This window comes from Akebia trifoliata, unplaced genomic scaffold (assembly GCF_017979445.1).
Source record: "Akebia trifoliata isolate Shusen 1 unplaced genomic scaffold, ASM1797944v1 Contig01396, whole genome shotgun sequence".
NCBI lineage: Eukaryota > Viridiplantae > Streptophyta > Magnoliopsida > Ranunculales > Lardizabalaceae > Akebia > Akebia trifoliata.
The window spans coordinates 16,470-32,500 of NW_028237688.1; the positions used below are offsets into that span (position 1 = coordinate 16,470).

At 32.8% G+C, this 16,031-nt stretch overlaps 1 protein-coding gene and 1 long non-coding RNA gene across 12 annotated transcripts in view; both read right to left on the minus strand.

The window, feature by feature from the left end:
* Positions 1-2,910: 2,910 nt before the first annotated feature.
* Positions 2,911-9,939, minus strand: LOC147380468 (uncharacterized). 11 transcript variants are annotated; one of them, XR_015175312.1, is made up of 7 exons: positions 9,439-9,939; positions 9,257-9,306; positions 7,432-7,658; positions 4,979-5,231; positions 4,579-4,653; positions 4,382-4,472; positions 3,891-4,090 (listed from the first exon to the last, which is right to left on the minus strand). It is a non-coding gene; the product is annotated as an uncharacterized LOC147380468 (long non-coding RNA). The 11 variants fall into 11 exon arrangements; XR_015175309.1 differs by lacking the exons at positions 7,432-7,658; positions 9,257-9,306 and adding exons at positions 5,518-5,598; positions 7,118-7,204 and having other exon boundaries at positions 9,439-9,938; XR_015175310.1 differs by lacking the exon at positions 7,432-7,658 and adding an exon at positions 5,489-5,598 and having other exon boundaries at positions 9,439-9,938.
* Positions 9,940-15,212: 5,273 nt separating this feature from the next.
* Positions 15,213-16,031, minus strand: part of LOC147380469 (HIPL1 protein-like) — a 9,783-nt gene continuing 8,964 nt past the window's right edge. Inside the window, exons 4-5 of the mRNA XM_086431670.1 lie at positions 15,842-16,031; positions 15,213-15,753 (exon numbers count right to left, since the gene is read on the minus strand). The exon at positions 15,842-16,031 is cut by the window's right edge and continues 52 nt beyond it. Of these exons, the coding sequence (XP_086287796.1) occupies positions 15,336-15,753; positions 15,842-16,031 (608 nt within the window). The 3' untranslated portion in view covers positions 15,213-15,335. The remainder of the gene's footprint in view (positions 15,754-15,841) is intronic.

The following is a 16,031-nucleotide window of genomic DNA, read 5'->3' on the forward strand; positions in this document are numbered from 1 at the left end:
AATATAAAAAAAAAATTATCACAGACAGTTACACTCACAAATAAAAATCATGACACCCTCTTCCAAAACGGGTCCAACTTATCTCCATTCAACAACTTGGATGACCATTAATGAACCTAAACCAATGAACTTGTTTATGATTTGGAAATATTGAGGGAGTCAAAGACAAACCTAACTATTATAATTTTATTACAAAAACTCTCTTGAATTTCTAACATTTATCATAATTGTTACCCACCTAACTTTACTTTGTCAAGTTTGTTACCCATCAAACCTTGTAGCAGTGTGTCATGAAATTCAATTGATAGGGTTAATTTGTTACTTAACATACTTTTGAGTGGATCATAACTACATAAATTTGTGGTATCCAAAAATATGATTTGATGTTGCAGGGTCATAAAGGACAAAATTCTAAGAATTTTGAAACAAAAAAAAAAAAATTGAAAAAAGTTAATTTTCCTTTCAAATTTGGGTGTTCGGTGGCCATCGATTTTCAACACCATCTGAAACTCAAAAAGAAATCTTTTTTTAATTTTGTTTTGTTCGATCTGATTTTTAACATGAAATCTAAAGAGAATGAGGTGTTGGCCCAAAGACCCTTCATCCTAGTCTAAAAGCTTGGTCTAGTAACAATATCTCTTAAATCTTTTGCTTTCTTTCAAAAGATGTGACTGTCAGTCTGTCACAGGGTCAAATTAAATAAATGACCAAAAAATTCATTTTCAATCTCTTGAAAAAATCTTTTGATTTTCGATAGATTTACTGTGCAGACATTTTTGTTGATATTTTATTTACCAAACTCCGCTACTCTATACGCCCATGTCTAATTGCATGTATTCCTCACCTGTTGAATATTCCTTATAAATTGAAATGTTAATTAATTTCATAAAATATCAAATCAAATAATTAGCATTAAAAAAAACACAGTCCAATTAGATTCAATGGAAAAATAATAATTAAAAAAAAAAAAAAAAACCTTTTTCCTAGTCTTTAACCAAGTTTAGGAGTTACTCTTTTCATAAATATTTCAAAAGGTGACTAATATTAAAAAAATTACCAGTTAAGATGGTCAAATGTTCATTTTTCAAAAAAGAAAAGAATTTAACCTATTATATTTTTTTTTTTGGTTAAATTTTTTTTTTCGGGGGCTTAATTTTGTCTCAATTGCATGATTGATGGAGTGCTTGGAAATCCAACATTATAGCTCTCAAGATTTTTAAGGAAGAAATCATATTAAAAAAATTAGAATTCAATTTATTATATTTTTTGGGCTTGAAATATTTTGCTTGATAAGATAGTTGTATCAATGTATACCTTATATAATATGATAGTAAGAATTTATCCCTTTGTATCGACTCCAAAGTAATTATATTTATATGGGAAAAAACTCAGCTTTTGTAAAAGAAAGTTCCTATTGGTTGCGGATCAAATCTTTTTTATAAGTATAAAATTTATTTGAAATGATTGAATTATTAACCTTACTTTGCCTTCACAACAAACTATACATGTGCTATGAACTTAATGATGAAAATCCCACTAAAAAAAGAGAAATTATTATTGAAAATAATATATTATTATTAAATTATCACATGTATGCTTGAGAAACATATATATCTGACAATTACAAAACAAAATTTAAATAAAAAAAAAAATCACAAACAGTTACAGTCACAAATAAAAATCATGACACCCTCTTCCTAAAAATAAAAATAAAAAGAAAAAAGAAAAAATTGAGAGACAGAGAGACTAAGACCTTACCTCCCAGTATTCAAGTGGTCATTTTTTGAAAAAATAGTTTGGCATTTCAAAAATGAAGAGGATGGTTTAAGAGAAATGAAAGATGGGGTGGTTTAGGTAGTTAGTTGATTTTAGGTAGTTTTTTTTTTTTTTTGTTTGAGTGGAAAACAATATCCAACTTAGGATCTTATCAAATAGATATAACACCGTAGATTATGTTTATGATTAGGTGAAAAACCTTTTTTTGTATAATAGATTTGTCACCTGGACAAACCTTACTTTATAAATCATACCAACATGACTAACTGAGTAAATTTTCAAATCTTACTAAGGGTTGTTAAGCCTATAGGGATCATCAAATTGGCAGCCCAACACATATTCTTCAAGATTTCCCGAAAATAGTCAAATTTAAAAGAATAAAATTAAAAAAATTAAAACAATCAGTTTTGAACTTGATTGAAACTATTGAAAATCGATGTCTACCGAACTCCCAAATTTAAAACTAAAATTCAACTGTGAAAATTAATTTTTTTTCTTCAAAGTTCTTAGAATTTTGTCCCTTACAACCCTATGGCATCAAATCATGTTTTTGGATGCTACAAATTAACGTGGTTAAATCCACTCCAAGGTATGTTAAACAACAAATTAACCACATCAATTTGAATTTACTGACGTGGATCTAAGGATGCATATTCGGGTCGAACCGAATTTTTGGCTTCGGTTCGGGTATCACTAAATCGAAATAAAGTATTTCAGATTTTTATCAAACCTCAATACCCAAAATCGAATTGAAAATTTCGAGTTTAAAATCGGTTCTAGGTTTGGTTCGAGTAACTCAAAAATTCAAAATTTTGAATTTTGAATTTTTTGTTCACTTAAATTTCAGTTTTGATTTTAATTCTGATTTTGGGTTCAAGTTCGAGTTCGAGTTCGGGTAAACTTATATAAACTCATATAAAGTACACATTATACATATGTTTTTTTTTCTTTGTGAAGCCGCATATACCAACCACCCTAGAACATGTTTAACAGTTAAATGTAATCACTTTTATATGGAGGGACATATAGAGATTCGAAGGTATGACCTAAGGAGCAAACCCAGTCACCCTTGCCATCTCAACTAATCTTTGATGGTACATTATACACATGTAACCTTCTATAAATTTATATAAAAATACAATTACATCATTATTTTTTGCATTATCCAAAGTAACATCAAAAGTTTTATTAGAAATTTCGTAATCTCTTATGATAAATATTATTTATAATTTCATCAATTACGACAACACTAAGTTTTGAAGATAATAATGTAAAAGATATTTTTATGCAACAATTCATCTTCATGTGCAACCATCCATCTGCTCCGATCTAACAAGAGTCAATTCGAAAGATCTATGAGACTTTGTTTCAACTGAAGAAGAGCTTTTCTCTCACTTTCGAAGCAATGCACACCCGAATCTTCTTCTTCGCTACACCAACCGAACCCGATGAACAATAGTTAACACAACCATAACACTAAGGAATCTCATCATTCAATGATGGTTTTATTTTTCAAAATCAAGTTTTGCATTAAACAAGAAGAAATGGAAGATTTATATATAGAAGAAAAATCAATAACAGGCTAACAAATATTCGACTCATGGTTTCAAAACATTTTCGAGACTGAGACGTATCACCCAAGTCTTCTCGATATCAGGCATGGACGAGAAGGACAACTAAATTTTTCTGATGAGATATAAAACCTCACGTTCATTTTTCATTTTTTTGAATGAGACGTCTCATACCACTACAGTAAAAAAGGGCTATAGCGATGGTCGTGACTGTCGCTATAAGGAAAAACACCATCCCAAAATCATATAATGACGGCCAGCCATCGGTGGTTGTCGCTAAAAGCCCCATCGTTGTATGTATTATCGTCAGTCAATTATTTATATATAGGCCTTAGCTAATGGCTGTCGTTATAGGGTATCTATTTTTTTTTTAAATTTGGGTCTTCAGCTACGATCACAACCGTCACTATAAGAATTTTTTTTTTTTAAATCATGATTTTATACATTCACCTCACATTTTGCTGAATATTGGAAATACCCATGTTTTGAAATTGCTGACATGCCCCCCTTGACCCCTGTCTTCTAAGTAAACTAAAAGGAAAATACTTAAATGCCCTCATCTTGAATACATTAAATTTTCTAAAATCTAAAAAGGAACATTTCTACAAAAATCCCTCCATTACATTTAATAAGGTGATTTACTTCAAAATTCCCAGAGTTCGTTGGGAGCTCTTACCATCCTATGACACTGGTACTGCTCCTAGAGGGATCCCCAATATGTTCAACACTGCATCATTTTTTACCTGAAATATCACCCCCCCCCCCCCCCCCCCCCCCCCCCCCCCCAAAAAAAAAAAAAAAACAGACATTTGAAACTCATTTATCTATCGATGGGTCCAGCTCACAGATTCAACCGTGGAAAAGAAAATATGATTTCTATATATTTTATATTTATTTTAAGCAAAATAATGAATATCTTCTAAAATCCAGGATTGATGCACCAATATTTAAATCCAAGATATAAAAAAAACGTAACCAAGTATAATTAGCAAACAAAAGGGAGAATATAAGGGATCTGTTGAGTAATGGTTTACCTTCTGTTTAACATCAATGGAATGAGAACCTGATTTCAACAAAGCTCCAAGTATGATTTTCTACATAGAATGCCTGGGTTGCATCAGGGAACTGTACACGAAATTAACTTATCTTCCAAAATTGCAATCATAAGCAAAGCCTGATCTTCCAAAAGTGCAATGTAAAAACTTATAATTCAAACCAGCCTGAATCTTACATGCCAATGCAGCTAATCTTAAGTTCTTCTCTTGTTGTTGGAATTCTCTTGCTGATCTGCTGCAATGTGTCATTTCTAAAGGGGAAAAAAGAGAGGAACTAGTCAGGACAAATGTAACATGGGTTTGAATCACAATATTTACCTATTTGGATTCTTAGTTGCATTTTGATTTAAATGTTGGATTTACTTTGTTAGAGTTATTCTCATAAAGATAAACACTCTAAACAATATCAATTTCTGCTATACTATAAATACTTTGTACATGTGCAAGAGCTTCATGTCTGTTTGAGTTTTCTTATTCACAAAAACTTTATTCTGTGAGTTTTCTTATTCACCTCCACAGGCCGTGCGATTGAACCCATTAAATAGTGAGACAAATTAGATGATATTTGACACTTACATGTAGTTCAGAAATCTGACGTTCATAGTCACATATAGCATTGGCAGCAGCACCACTTGCTAGAATGGACTCCTCAAGTTCTTGAATAGTTTGGCTAAGTTTCTCAACCTTGACAACACATGCACACACGCAAGCACGAACACACACACGCACGCACGCAAGAAATCCAATTAAGAAAGTGAGGCACCTTGTGTTCAAGAAGGTTTTCACTGGTCCTAAGCTTCTCATCCAATTTTTTCAGTTCATTGCTGAGCTGGAAAAAAAAAAAAAAAAAGCAAAATACAAAATTAAACTTAGATTAATATATAATAAAAAAATATTAATTTTTATTCAATTAAACTAAAACTAATAGTAGGAAATAGTGTTTTAGCGCATGATCCCCATATCTGCATCTAAAGTTAGACATCTTAGGATACACTAATATGTTTATATGTATACCTGGGAAGCATGGATATGTGTATAAATGTGATTCTTTATGATCAATTTTGTATGTGGATGCATAATATGTACCATTTATGTCTGCATATCTACTTCAGTACCTCTTCTATTGCCTTATCTTTCAGAACTTTAGTCACTCTCAAAGCCTTAATTTCACCATGGGCAAATCCGAGCTCACTATCCTTTTTTGGGATTAAAGTTGGAAGTCAAGGATAGAAAATTTTCAGTTATTACTCAGATTTTCAAATGGAAGTTTGCAAGTAAAGGGTACCTAATTTCAGTTACACAACCAAACATTTTTTATCAAGATTATTTCTGAGATAAACCAAGTGATAGATATAAAAGCCATGGAAATTACTCAAATTTTGGCCACTAATAAGATCACAAATACATTAAATTCTATATGTGACCCCAAAGGGAAGACCCAAATAGGATATAGGAAATAAATCCACTTGGCAAACAAAGCTACGTGCTAATAACAAAATATTAGGAATTGATACTACACCAAAGACTTTGCCATTTGTAAATCCATGGCCAGGTGGGAGATAGCTTCAAAATAACACAACAAACTTCTAAAAAATATTATCTAATTAATAAAAGCATCTAGAAAAACCAGGGTTCGCCTGCAAACTGAAGATGAGACACCATAGGCCCCCTAGGTCCACCACAAAATCAGATAGGGCACCAATAGATACAACATATGACAAAAGGTGGTCTTAGCTTCTACAATTAATATCAAACAAGAAAGAAGACAATGAGTAAACCCTGCATTAAATCTCTTGAGCTCCCAAATAACCAGTTGGGCGGCTATCAACCAAGATGGAAAACAAGGCAGAGGTCACACATTACATAATCCAATTTGACCACTTCTCCCCAAAACCTACACGAAACATCAAGTACCTCAAAAACTCCCAACTCACATGATCTTATACTTTCTCCAAATCAAGCTTACTAATAATCCCCACTTGCCTGATCATAACTAGAATCAATCCGTTCGTTCGCTACTAATGCTTTTTCACATAGGAGACATGGTTTGTCAATGAATTAATATGAAAGGTAACTCATGCTCTTGAGAACTTTATTTCCACCTTGCCTCTTCAGTTAATCGTATCAAATTGAAGTCACCGCCTATGCACCAAGGTAGGTCCTACAATCCACAAATGTTATAGTTCTAGTCCCATAACCAAATAAGGATGCTTGCTTACCCAAGTGATGGAGCCAAGTATCATTATATGTTGGCATTGCAACTAATGTGATTTGGATCCATTAGCTTCTATGTGAGTAGGGAATCAAGTTCTGGTTCTCTCTCTTTCATAATAAAGCATTTTCTTTACCACAAAAAGAAGTTGGGAATCAAGTTCTATCATGCACCCTACACTATGGCAACTAAATTCAATGGTTGACAAATTCTTCGATAAACTCTCACTACACAGCATCATGAGATGACTTCCAGCTTTTACTGGCTGAGATTCTCACTCAACTTAGGGGAAGTGTAAATAATAGGGAGAACACTCATTAATCATCATTATTCATGTATACCTTGTTGAAAACAACATCAATAACAAATTATCTTTCTCCCCATGTGGGTCCTAGCAATGCAAACAATGACAATCCAACCAGCATGTAGAAATCTGACATGTGATGGAATAATTACTTCACCCATTTAAAAGAATAGATGCAAATAAAACAAGATTTGTAAACCTGTCTACTGACAAACTAAGTCATATCATTATCCTCCCAATAATCTCTCTGTTTGGTATCATACGCCTTCTATACACAAGGTTTTTACTGTAAGTAAATAAAATAGCTACCATAAGAAAGAAGTAAACACATATTGACAATATTCATAATTGAGAATATTAAAAGCTGAACTATGGAGTTGACATTAGAGAAATGGTATTGCCCAAATAAGATCTACGAAGAAAAATATTAAAAATCTAAGAAGAAAAATATTAAAAAAAGAGAATATTGCAAGCTAAGAGGAACAAAGAAAATATTAAGCAAGAAAAACCTACAGTAGAAAGTACAGTAAAGATAAGTGCATTCCATGGGCAGGGTGTGAGTTTTGACACTGATATATCACCTGCATCCATCCTTTCCACTACTCGGTTTGATGCCGATTATGGTAAAGTATGGCTTTGTTAGAGAATGCTGATTTATCATGGTAAGTCTTGAGAGAAGTCATAGATGAAACTATGATGAGAAGAACATAGAGAAAGAGGAAAAGGTCACGACTGTAATTCTATCCAAAAACCATACAAAGAGGAAAATTAGTAGACTGGATTCCAACTAAATTTTATGTTCTGAACATGTATAATCAGCGCATAAATCTTTATCTCATTTACAGTTTTTTAATTTATCAAAAGTGACCAAAACTAACAAATAAATTGAAGTTAACAACTAAATTGAAGCATTTAACTGGACATTCCATTTAGGAACATATAATTATATAAACAAATGCCTTGAAGTGATTATACACTTAGTGATTTTGCATCTAAAAGATGAAGATAGCACATCTAAGAAAGATTTACAATGATAGTGTGTATGTCACAGTTCTTAAGTAAAGCGGATTGATTTGCAACTAAGTACTTTTTTTTTATATCGGTAATTGTAAGTTTTTTTTTTTGCAACTAAGTAGTTAATTACTGTTACAGGATCATTTTTAGATGTCCCAATAACAAACACACCTATCAAAATAATGGCAAATGTCACTTAATAACACCTAACCGCACAAAAGTCATAGAGGTCCCATCCTTTCTCTATGGACCTGGTATTCATTAATGATCTTAAAAAAAAAAAAAAAGCATTCACTGTTTATATCAAATAGTTGTGCTGTTAGAGACTTAGAGTGAGCTCAGCAATATGAGAAACTAATGCCTTCCATGATAGAAAAAAAGGAGGGGGGGGGGGGGGGGGGGAGGGCCACCACTTAAGTCAGCTCTCAATGCACATGAAAATCTTAAAACTGTTCAAGGCTGAAAGGTTATAAAGCCTCATAAAAACAGAATCAACAGGTTTCAGACACCTATCTAGACACTTATTTCAACATTCATTATGTCATTCTGGTAGCAGTGTATTAGCAATGTTTGGTGTAAATTTAAGATGGCATAAGGCCAGTGGAAGTAGAGGGCCAATGGCTTCCCTCGGGTAAATAATGGATAATGAAAGTGGAGCCCAGTTGGAACAAGCCTGATTGTGATAATATATAGCTTTATTTGGATAGCGCAAAAACTACAGTGATTTATATGTTATTTCCCCCACAAGATGTTCTAAAAACTACAGTGATTTATATGCTATTGCTACTAATAACAATGGCAGAAAACAAAATCTGCTACACATAGAAAAAAATCCTGGCTTGATACCTGATTCCAAGACTAGTTGACAGCCCCTAGCCCATTAGTCTATGTAATAGTAGTATACTACTACTATTATTTTGAGTTCCTTAGACTACTAAGCCAAGTGCTTATGGAATTTTGGGCATGATTCTCTTGTCATCTGTAATCTATAATTAAATTTTTTTATTAATGTGTTTGATGTGTTGGAATCAAACTGAAACTGAAAAGGTTCCATTAAATAAGCTAAGGATATATAATATATTACAATGGTAAAATAACAAGATAACTAATTTCAATGGTTTCACTATCTAACAAATAAAGCAGGTTCATAAATAAAACCAAAACTAGCCCAAATCAGGAAAAAAGAATGCAGACAAAGAATTACTTACTTGGTTAATCCAATTGGGGATCTTCATAGAAGACTGGAATATGGTTTAATTCTAAAAAAATTAAAGTGAAACCCTAGATCTAAGTCTTTTAAATTGAAATGAAATAATAAACTCACCTGAAATTTGATTTTGTCCAAAACGTGGTTGAGATCATAGCTGAAGTATCCTAATCTCAACCAATGTTGTATAAATAACTTATACAATCAGTTATTTAGGTTTTATGGATTCGGAATTGTAAAGCTGAAAACCCTAAGATTGATGCTTCAAAACTAGAGAGTGGGAAGAGAAAAGGACTCACCGAGATTTTGAACCTTCAACCTCTGATCGAATACCCACAATTGAAACCAGGAACCACAGAATGCAAGGGCGGTTGTTGCTTCGAAACCCAAAAAAACAGATTTGCTCAAAACTATGAATAAACCCACAATTGATGGTTCAAAACCAGATTTGTAATCCTACGAGATCTGAAACAACGAAGAAACCACAATCGATGATAATTTTGAGTGATTTTGTAGTAATGCAAGATCTGAAACAACGAAGAATCCTCAAAGTCGGAGAGAGAGAGAGAGAGATTGAAATTTGACGAATGGATCTACGCATAAGAGAAAAGATAACGAAAATCAAAGCGAAGTTGATATTTTGGAGAGAGAGAGTTTCGAAGAAGACGGAAGAATCCAAATATACAGCAACGGTCAGGGACAAGACCCTCGCTACGCAATGTCGCTAAAGGTTCATTTTCCTGTAGGTAACGAATCGGTAAACTCGTTCAAGACGACTTACTACCCACCATGAACGAGATGAGACGGGAAACCGAGTTTTAAAATCATTAGGACTGAAATTACCCGTTTCATAGGTACCTGAATCTGCTGTCAGAAGTTTGAAATACTGGAAAATTTGTTTGATATAATTTTATAAAAGTAATATATTATTTATCAGAATTTAATAATTATTATTTGATATTACTTCTGAAATCTACTGTAATAGGATAAAATGATCAAAATACCCTTAAGATTAATAATATACCCAGAATGTATAAAAAATTATCAGAATACCCTTATAAATATATAATTACATTAAATATATATAAATATAATAAATTTATATTAAAATTTTATAAAAATAATTATTTTAATTTTAAAAAATTTATAATTCTTTAAAAAATTATCTACCCAACTTAGGTGTCAATTTTTTATATGTGAATCAACATGAAAACATTATCTAAATCAATGCTTTTGGTTTTGAGCAAAAGATGAACTTACATGTTGACTCAAGCAAAAGATCGAAACGGGTTGGCCGATAAATTTATGGAAAGCCTCTTATACATGAGAAACATAAATAAATCACTATTACCACAAACAATAATACATAATGATATTCAAATTTTCAAATTCCAAAAATTTTACTCCAAAAATGAGAAAAAATATTTTTTGGAGTGACAATCCGGACCAGGACCTCTTCAATGGAATAGGATGGTTTGTTTCCACATGGCAGCTGAGTTTACAGAACTCAAGAGGAGTCTATGATTTTGCCATCTTAGCAAGTCCTTATGTGGCAAGGTTTACTCCAATAGCAGTCCTCCACGTGGCATAAAAAAAATGTAAAATAAAAAACTAATTACTCCTAATCCTATAGTGCAAAAAAAAAAAAAAAAAAACCAAAAAAAAGTTTACTTTCATGAAGGGTTCTACAATAGATGGGCGGTCTGGATATGCTACGTCATCTTTCACTATAGTGAAGAGTTCTGGGGTGTCACTCCAGAATTATTAATAAAAAAAAAACGAAATAATCTTTTATTTTTTTTACCTCAAGAACCCCAACGACGGTTCTGCAATTGCGTTGCTACTGCGAACCATAGAATCTAGTGCCAATGTACTCTAAGTACCTTTGAACTCTAGGATTTTGGTTCATGATTTGAAGATTCTCAAGCTCTTTGTCTTCCTTTTTGTCGTTAAGATGATCCTCTGTTCTTGCAATCTTCGAGAGTTTTGATAGAGATGATTTAGAAGGAGAATCGAGGTCGCGTTTGGGTTCTTTGATTAGGATTTTTGCTGTTGTTGACTCCATTTTTAGAATGTTTGTTTAAGCTGCTGTGTGCGGTTCTGTTAATGGCGATAGAAGAGAATAAGAGAAATGAGGTTAGAAACGCAAATTTGTAACAAACGGTAATTCTGATCAAAATGCAAATTTTCGGCGCAAACACACTGAAATCCGCGTTTTCATTATCGAGTATGCTTTTCAATGTCGTTCGAGTCAATAAACTCGGATGAGTCAACTAGGATTTTATAGATAATCAATTTCTTTTAGATTTTAAATATTTATTATATAAATATTCGTATCACTTTATAACTTAACATTTCTTACTTTTGTGTTATTTATTACAAAATTATAATTATTTTAATTTAAATATATGTAAATTAATCCATGTTAACCGAGTTTAATTGATTATCTCATATGAGATGAGTTGACTCGTTCGAGACAACTCAATTTCATCTATGGACGAGACGAGAGGTCAAACCGGGATTGAAAGCCATCTTACCAAGAGAAAACGTGTACAAATAGAACATAACCAAAGAATAAGAAATAAAATAAATTAAGAGTCCTGAATTTCAAACTCAATGTTGAAGTACCATTGAAATTGTATCTACACACAAACATAGATTATTTCATCGAGATACAAATGAGAAGTATCTAGGGTTCTGTGCAAACCAATGTCAATTTCAATGTTCCTCCAGCTCGACTCTATATATAATTTGAAAACAAAATACAATAAAGGAACGTGTTTTATCATTGGAAGTCCAACTTAGTAAGATTTATAATCTTACTTAGCTAGTAAGGAAAGTCTTTTTCTTGTTCCATGGTTGTAATATTTCTATGAAAACCAATCCCTAAAAAAATGGGATGATTACGTACGTGGTGGATTGATTTTTTTCTCACAAACCAACACCGTTTTGACATGTGACACCATGGTTTTAAAACTCGTCCGAGACTGAGACGTATCATCCAAGTTAACTCGGTATCAGAGCTGAATGAGACTAGCTCACAAAGTCACTTTTGTGATTAAGATTTAGGACTCACGTTCAATTTTTTGATATTTTGAACAAGATGTCTCAAATGTATAGGAAAACTCGTCCGAGACAACCCGATATCGAGCCTGGATGAGACGAGACGCGAAATTGAGTTTTAAAACCATGTGTGACGTTGATGACATAAGCAATAATAAGAGAATTTTTCTCTCCTACCCTAGTAAAAAAAGAAAAAAAAAATTAGAAGATGAAATTATATGAATTTCAAAACAAACAAAAAAAAAGTTATTTTTTGCCGTTGTATTTTAATTTTAAATTTGAGTGCTCAGTTGCCGTCCATTTTCAACATTAGTTTTTTCATGAAATTTAGAAGGTTGTGGTATTTGATTGTCAATATGATAATTCATGTGGATTCCACAATACTTTTTAAGATTTGAAATCTAAAATTTAAGATTTCTAAACAGTGAATGTGCGGGCAAGAGAGATAAATTTATCTCTTATTACTTACGTCATTAGCACCACATGTCAAATAGGTGTTGGGATGTAAGCAAACAATCACTCGTACATGGTTTGACTAGTTTTTTTAACTTTTAACTACGATTTTATTTTCAAATTCACGAACAAATGCGTAAAATAAACCGTTGATCTTACCGGTTAAACTGATACACTATCAAAATTGACGTTTCTTAAGTGATTTCTGATTTTAATAAATCAAATCGATAATGTAAATAAATCCGATTAGACCGGGTCAAACTGTCGGTCTGATTTTTGAAACACTGATTTAGACATGCCACCTTGACATAGATATTTTGTATAAGTCTAAAATAAATGACATAAATGCATCTGAGATCATCTTTAACCTCTAGTAGAAAATCCCTTGATTTTCTCTCCAAAATCTTTCACCTTCTACTTCATTTAAAATATTTTTTACTACCATCTTCAATTTTCTCTCCAAAATCTTTCATCATCTTCGACCTTTGTTAAAGTTTTTTTTACTACTATTTTCAGTCTCAAGAGGCTATCTCATTCAATGACTGGCTCTCAAGAACAAGATATGATTTTGGAGAAGTAGAATGATAGAGTTTTGGGTAGAAAAATCTAGGATTTTTAACAAAGTACATTGAAGTTAAGATGAGATAGGTCAAATACATTAGAGTTAGTTTTCCCGAAGAGGGTAATCGTTTGAACTTTGAAGATTAACAACTTGAAGTTGATCCATTTTCTCTAATAAAATTTACGGGAAACAAAATCTTTATTGGTTCTACTTCCTATTCTTTTTATGAAGAGAATGAATCTTTTTATTGAAGGATTGAGAAAAAAAATCTATCTGAATCTCCTGTGGGAATGATTTGGAAGATTCAAAACCAAAAATAGTGGTATTTGTTAACAACAACGTAAGACATTGAAGATAAAGTTGAATAGGTTAAAAATAGTTTACTCAAGAGGTTAACAGCTTGAAGATGACCCATTTCCTAGAAGAAACTAAAACCGATAGATGCCAAAGATAAGGGTATTTATGTCATTTTAACTATACTGCCCCATTTTTCAAATAATTAAGACACCCCTCTACTAAATTGGTGGATATTGGAAATCCGTGTGTTTTCAAACTAACGGCGTGTGCCCTTTTTTGACTTTGTTCTTACTTTATTGACTAACAAAAAAATAACTTAGATACCCTCACTTTCAACCTATCACCAAACAGTTACCACACATTTGGGGTGGCGTTAGTAAAAGTTGGTGTGATAGAATCTTAATTGATTTTAATCTATTCAATTAGAAGACAGAGGGTAATTAATGTTAATCCATTCACGTAGATTTTGGTAAGAGCCGTGTTGGGATGACACGGGATTTATTCTAATTCTCACAATTCTGACGTGGATATTTCTCACAATTCTAACATGGACATGCATTCATAATCGTAGATGATTTTTACTCGTATCGCGAGAAAAAACATCTATGGTTATGTGCACATCCCACATAAGATTTGTGAGAATCGCAGTAAATACTCATTCCAACATTTTCGTTTTGGTAACTATTTGAAATATTCTATGTTTTAAACTGATGACATTGTCTACATTGATTTCAGTCTTCTCTCATAGAGTACTAGGAAATGACTAGAATGCCCTTTTTTCAACTTCTAACAAAGAAAAAAAAAAGAAAAAACTCTAGAATTTTCTCCTCCAAATCAGTTATCTTGAAGCTCTTCAATCTTACCATTAAGAGTATACCCTCTGGAAGAAAATCCTGGCTCCGCCCCTAATCTCACGTTAGTTAAAATTCTAAATTACAAAAAAGACTCTTCAAAATATTAAATGCTAAAATATCATAGAAATTGGAGATTTCAATGAGTTTGAGACCCATTGTTTTGGTTCCAAAAGAGGTGAGAGGAGGTAGTTTCGATACCCATGTAAAGTTGATTTCAGGCATATTTACTGCAAATCAAATAAGCAATATTGGTGTCTCTTTAATCTTATTTGAGGTGTGGTGTTAGGTGTATAATTTCATTAATTATTGTTTTATAAGTAAAAGTTGGTGTGGCAATAGAAATTCTATAATCTAAATTAAACAAAACGAAGAAAAAAAATAGCCCTAATTTCATCCAAGTCACCAAAGGTGATTTAGACATGCCTCTCCACATTTTGGTTGATATTAGAGATACCCAGTGTTCTCAAACTGCCGACATGCCCCTTGACCTAGGTCTTAACTCTAAGATATTAACATAAATGGCCTAAATGTCTTCCTTGAGCAATGGAAGTTTTGTAAATAAAATTTTTATAAGCTTGCTTTTTAGGAGTATTTAGGGAAGAAAAATGACTTTGATGCTTACTAATGTCCCACTTAAGTCTTTGGAAGTTATCCTTCCTCTCTTCATCTAAGACAACTTCCCAGATTGTACTAATTCAAACAGGATTAGTTCATTAATATGAGAAGATGTTCGAGGAAATAACGCCCATGTCTCACGCTCAAGCTAATACCCAATTTAGCCCAAGTCACTCTTCAAACTTAATTACAAATGAGATCCCTCCCGTTCGTATAGATTTGGATTGGTGATACGGATGCCTAAGATCATATCACATGTAAATGATCCAACGGTGTAAGAACTATTTGAAAGACTCCAACTAACAAAATATTTGAGACATCTCAACCAACCAATACATCCACTGCTATAACACTATCTCCTCTCTAGAGGAAAAAAGACAACCTTTAAAACCAAAAGGGAAGAAAAGAACATCAACACAAGCTCCTTTTGCAAGCCCACCAATCGATTCCCCGATGAAGGGGAAGAGCCAGGACCAGGGCTCCCAAGATCCGTAACATTTTCCTTAGAACACGTGTAATGACAATGACTTGGACGAGCCACTCTGTGTACACCACTACTAGTTAAAAGAAAAATATCTTTCCTGTTATCCTCCCCGAACGAGAATATGTATCCAAGAGAAGGGAGAGGACTTCCTGCTAACGAGTCACATTGGATCGGTGAGTCAGGAGCGCAACTGAAAGGAATCATAGTAGTAGTGAAGTTCCCACTGGTTTCCTGATTCTCATTAGCTGCCCATAGAGAACGAGCGTACAAATCTGCATACACGTATCTAGAATTCCATATATTAAAAGGATCAATAACAAGTTTATTCAAGACTATAAAATCACCATTAGATGGACATAAAGGGCTCAACTCACCTTCCATACATGCATGGATCAGTCATGGAGTGATAGAAATAACCACCCGTAATTGCGGCAGACCCTTCGTTCTTATTTACGTCAGAGTGGCTGTATCCCATTACAGGGAAGATGGCATTTATGGAATTAGTAGATGTATTTCCTATAGGGGGCTCTGAAGAATTGAAAAGATTGTAACCTTCGTAAATGT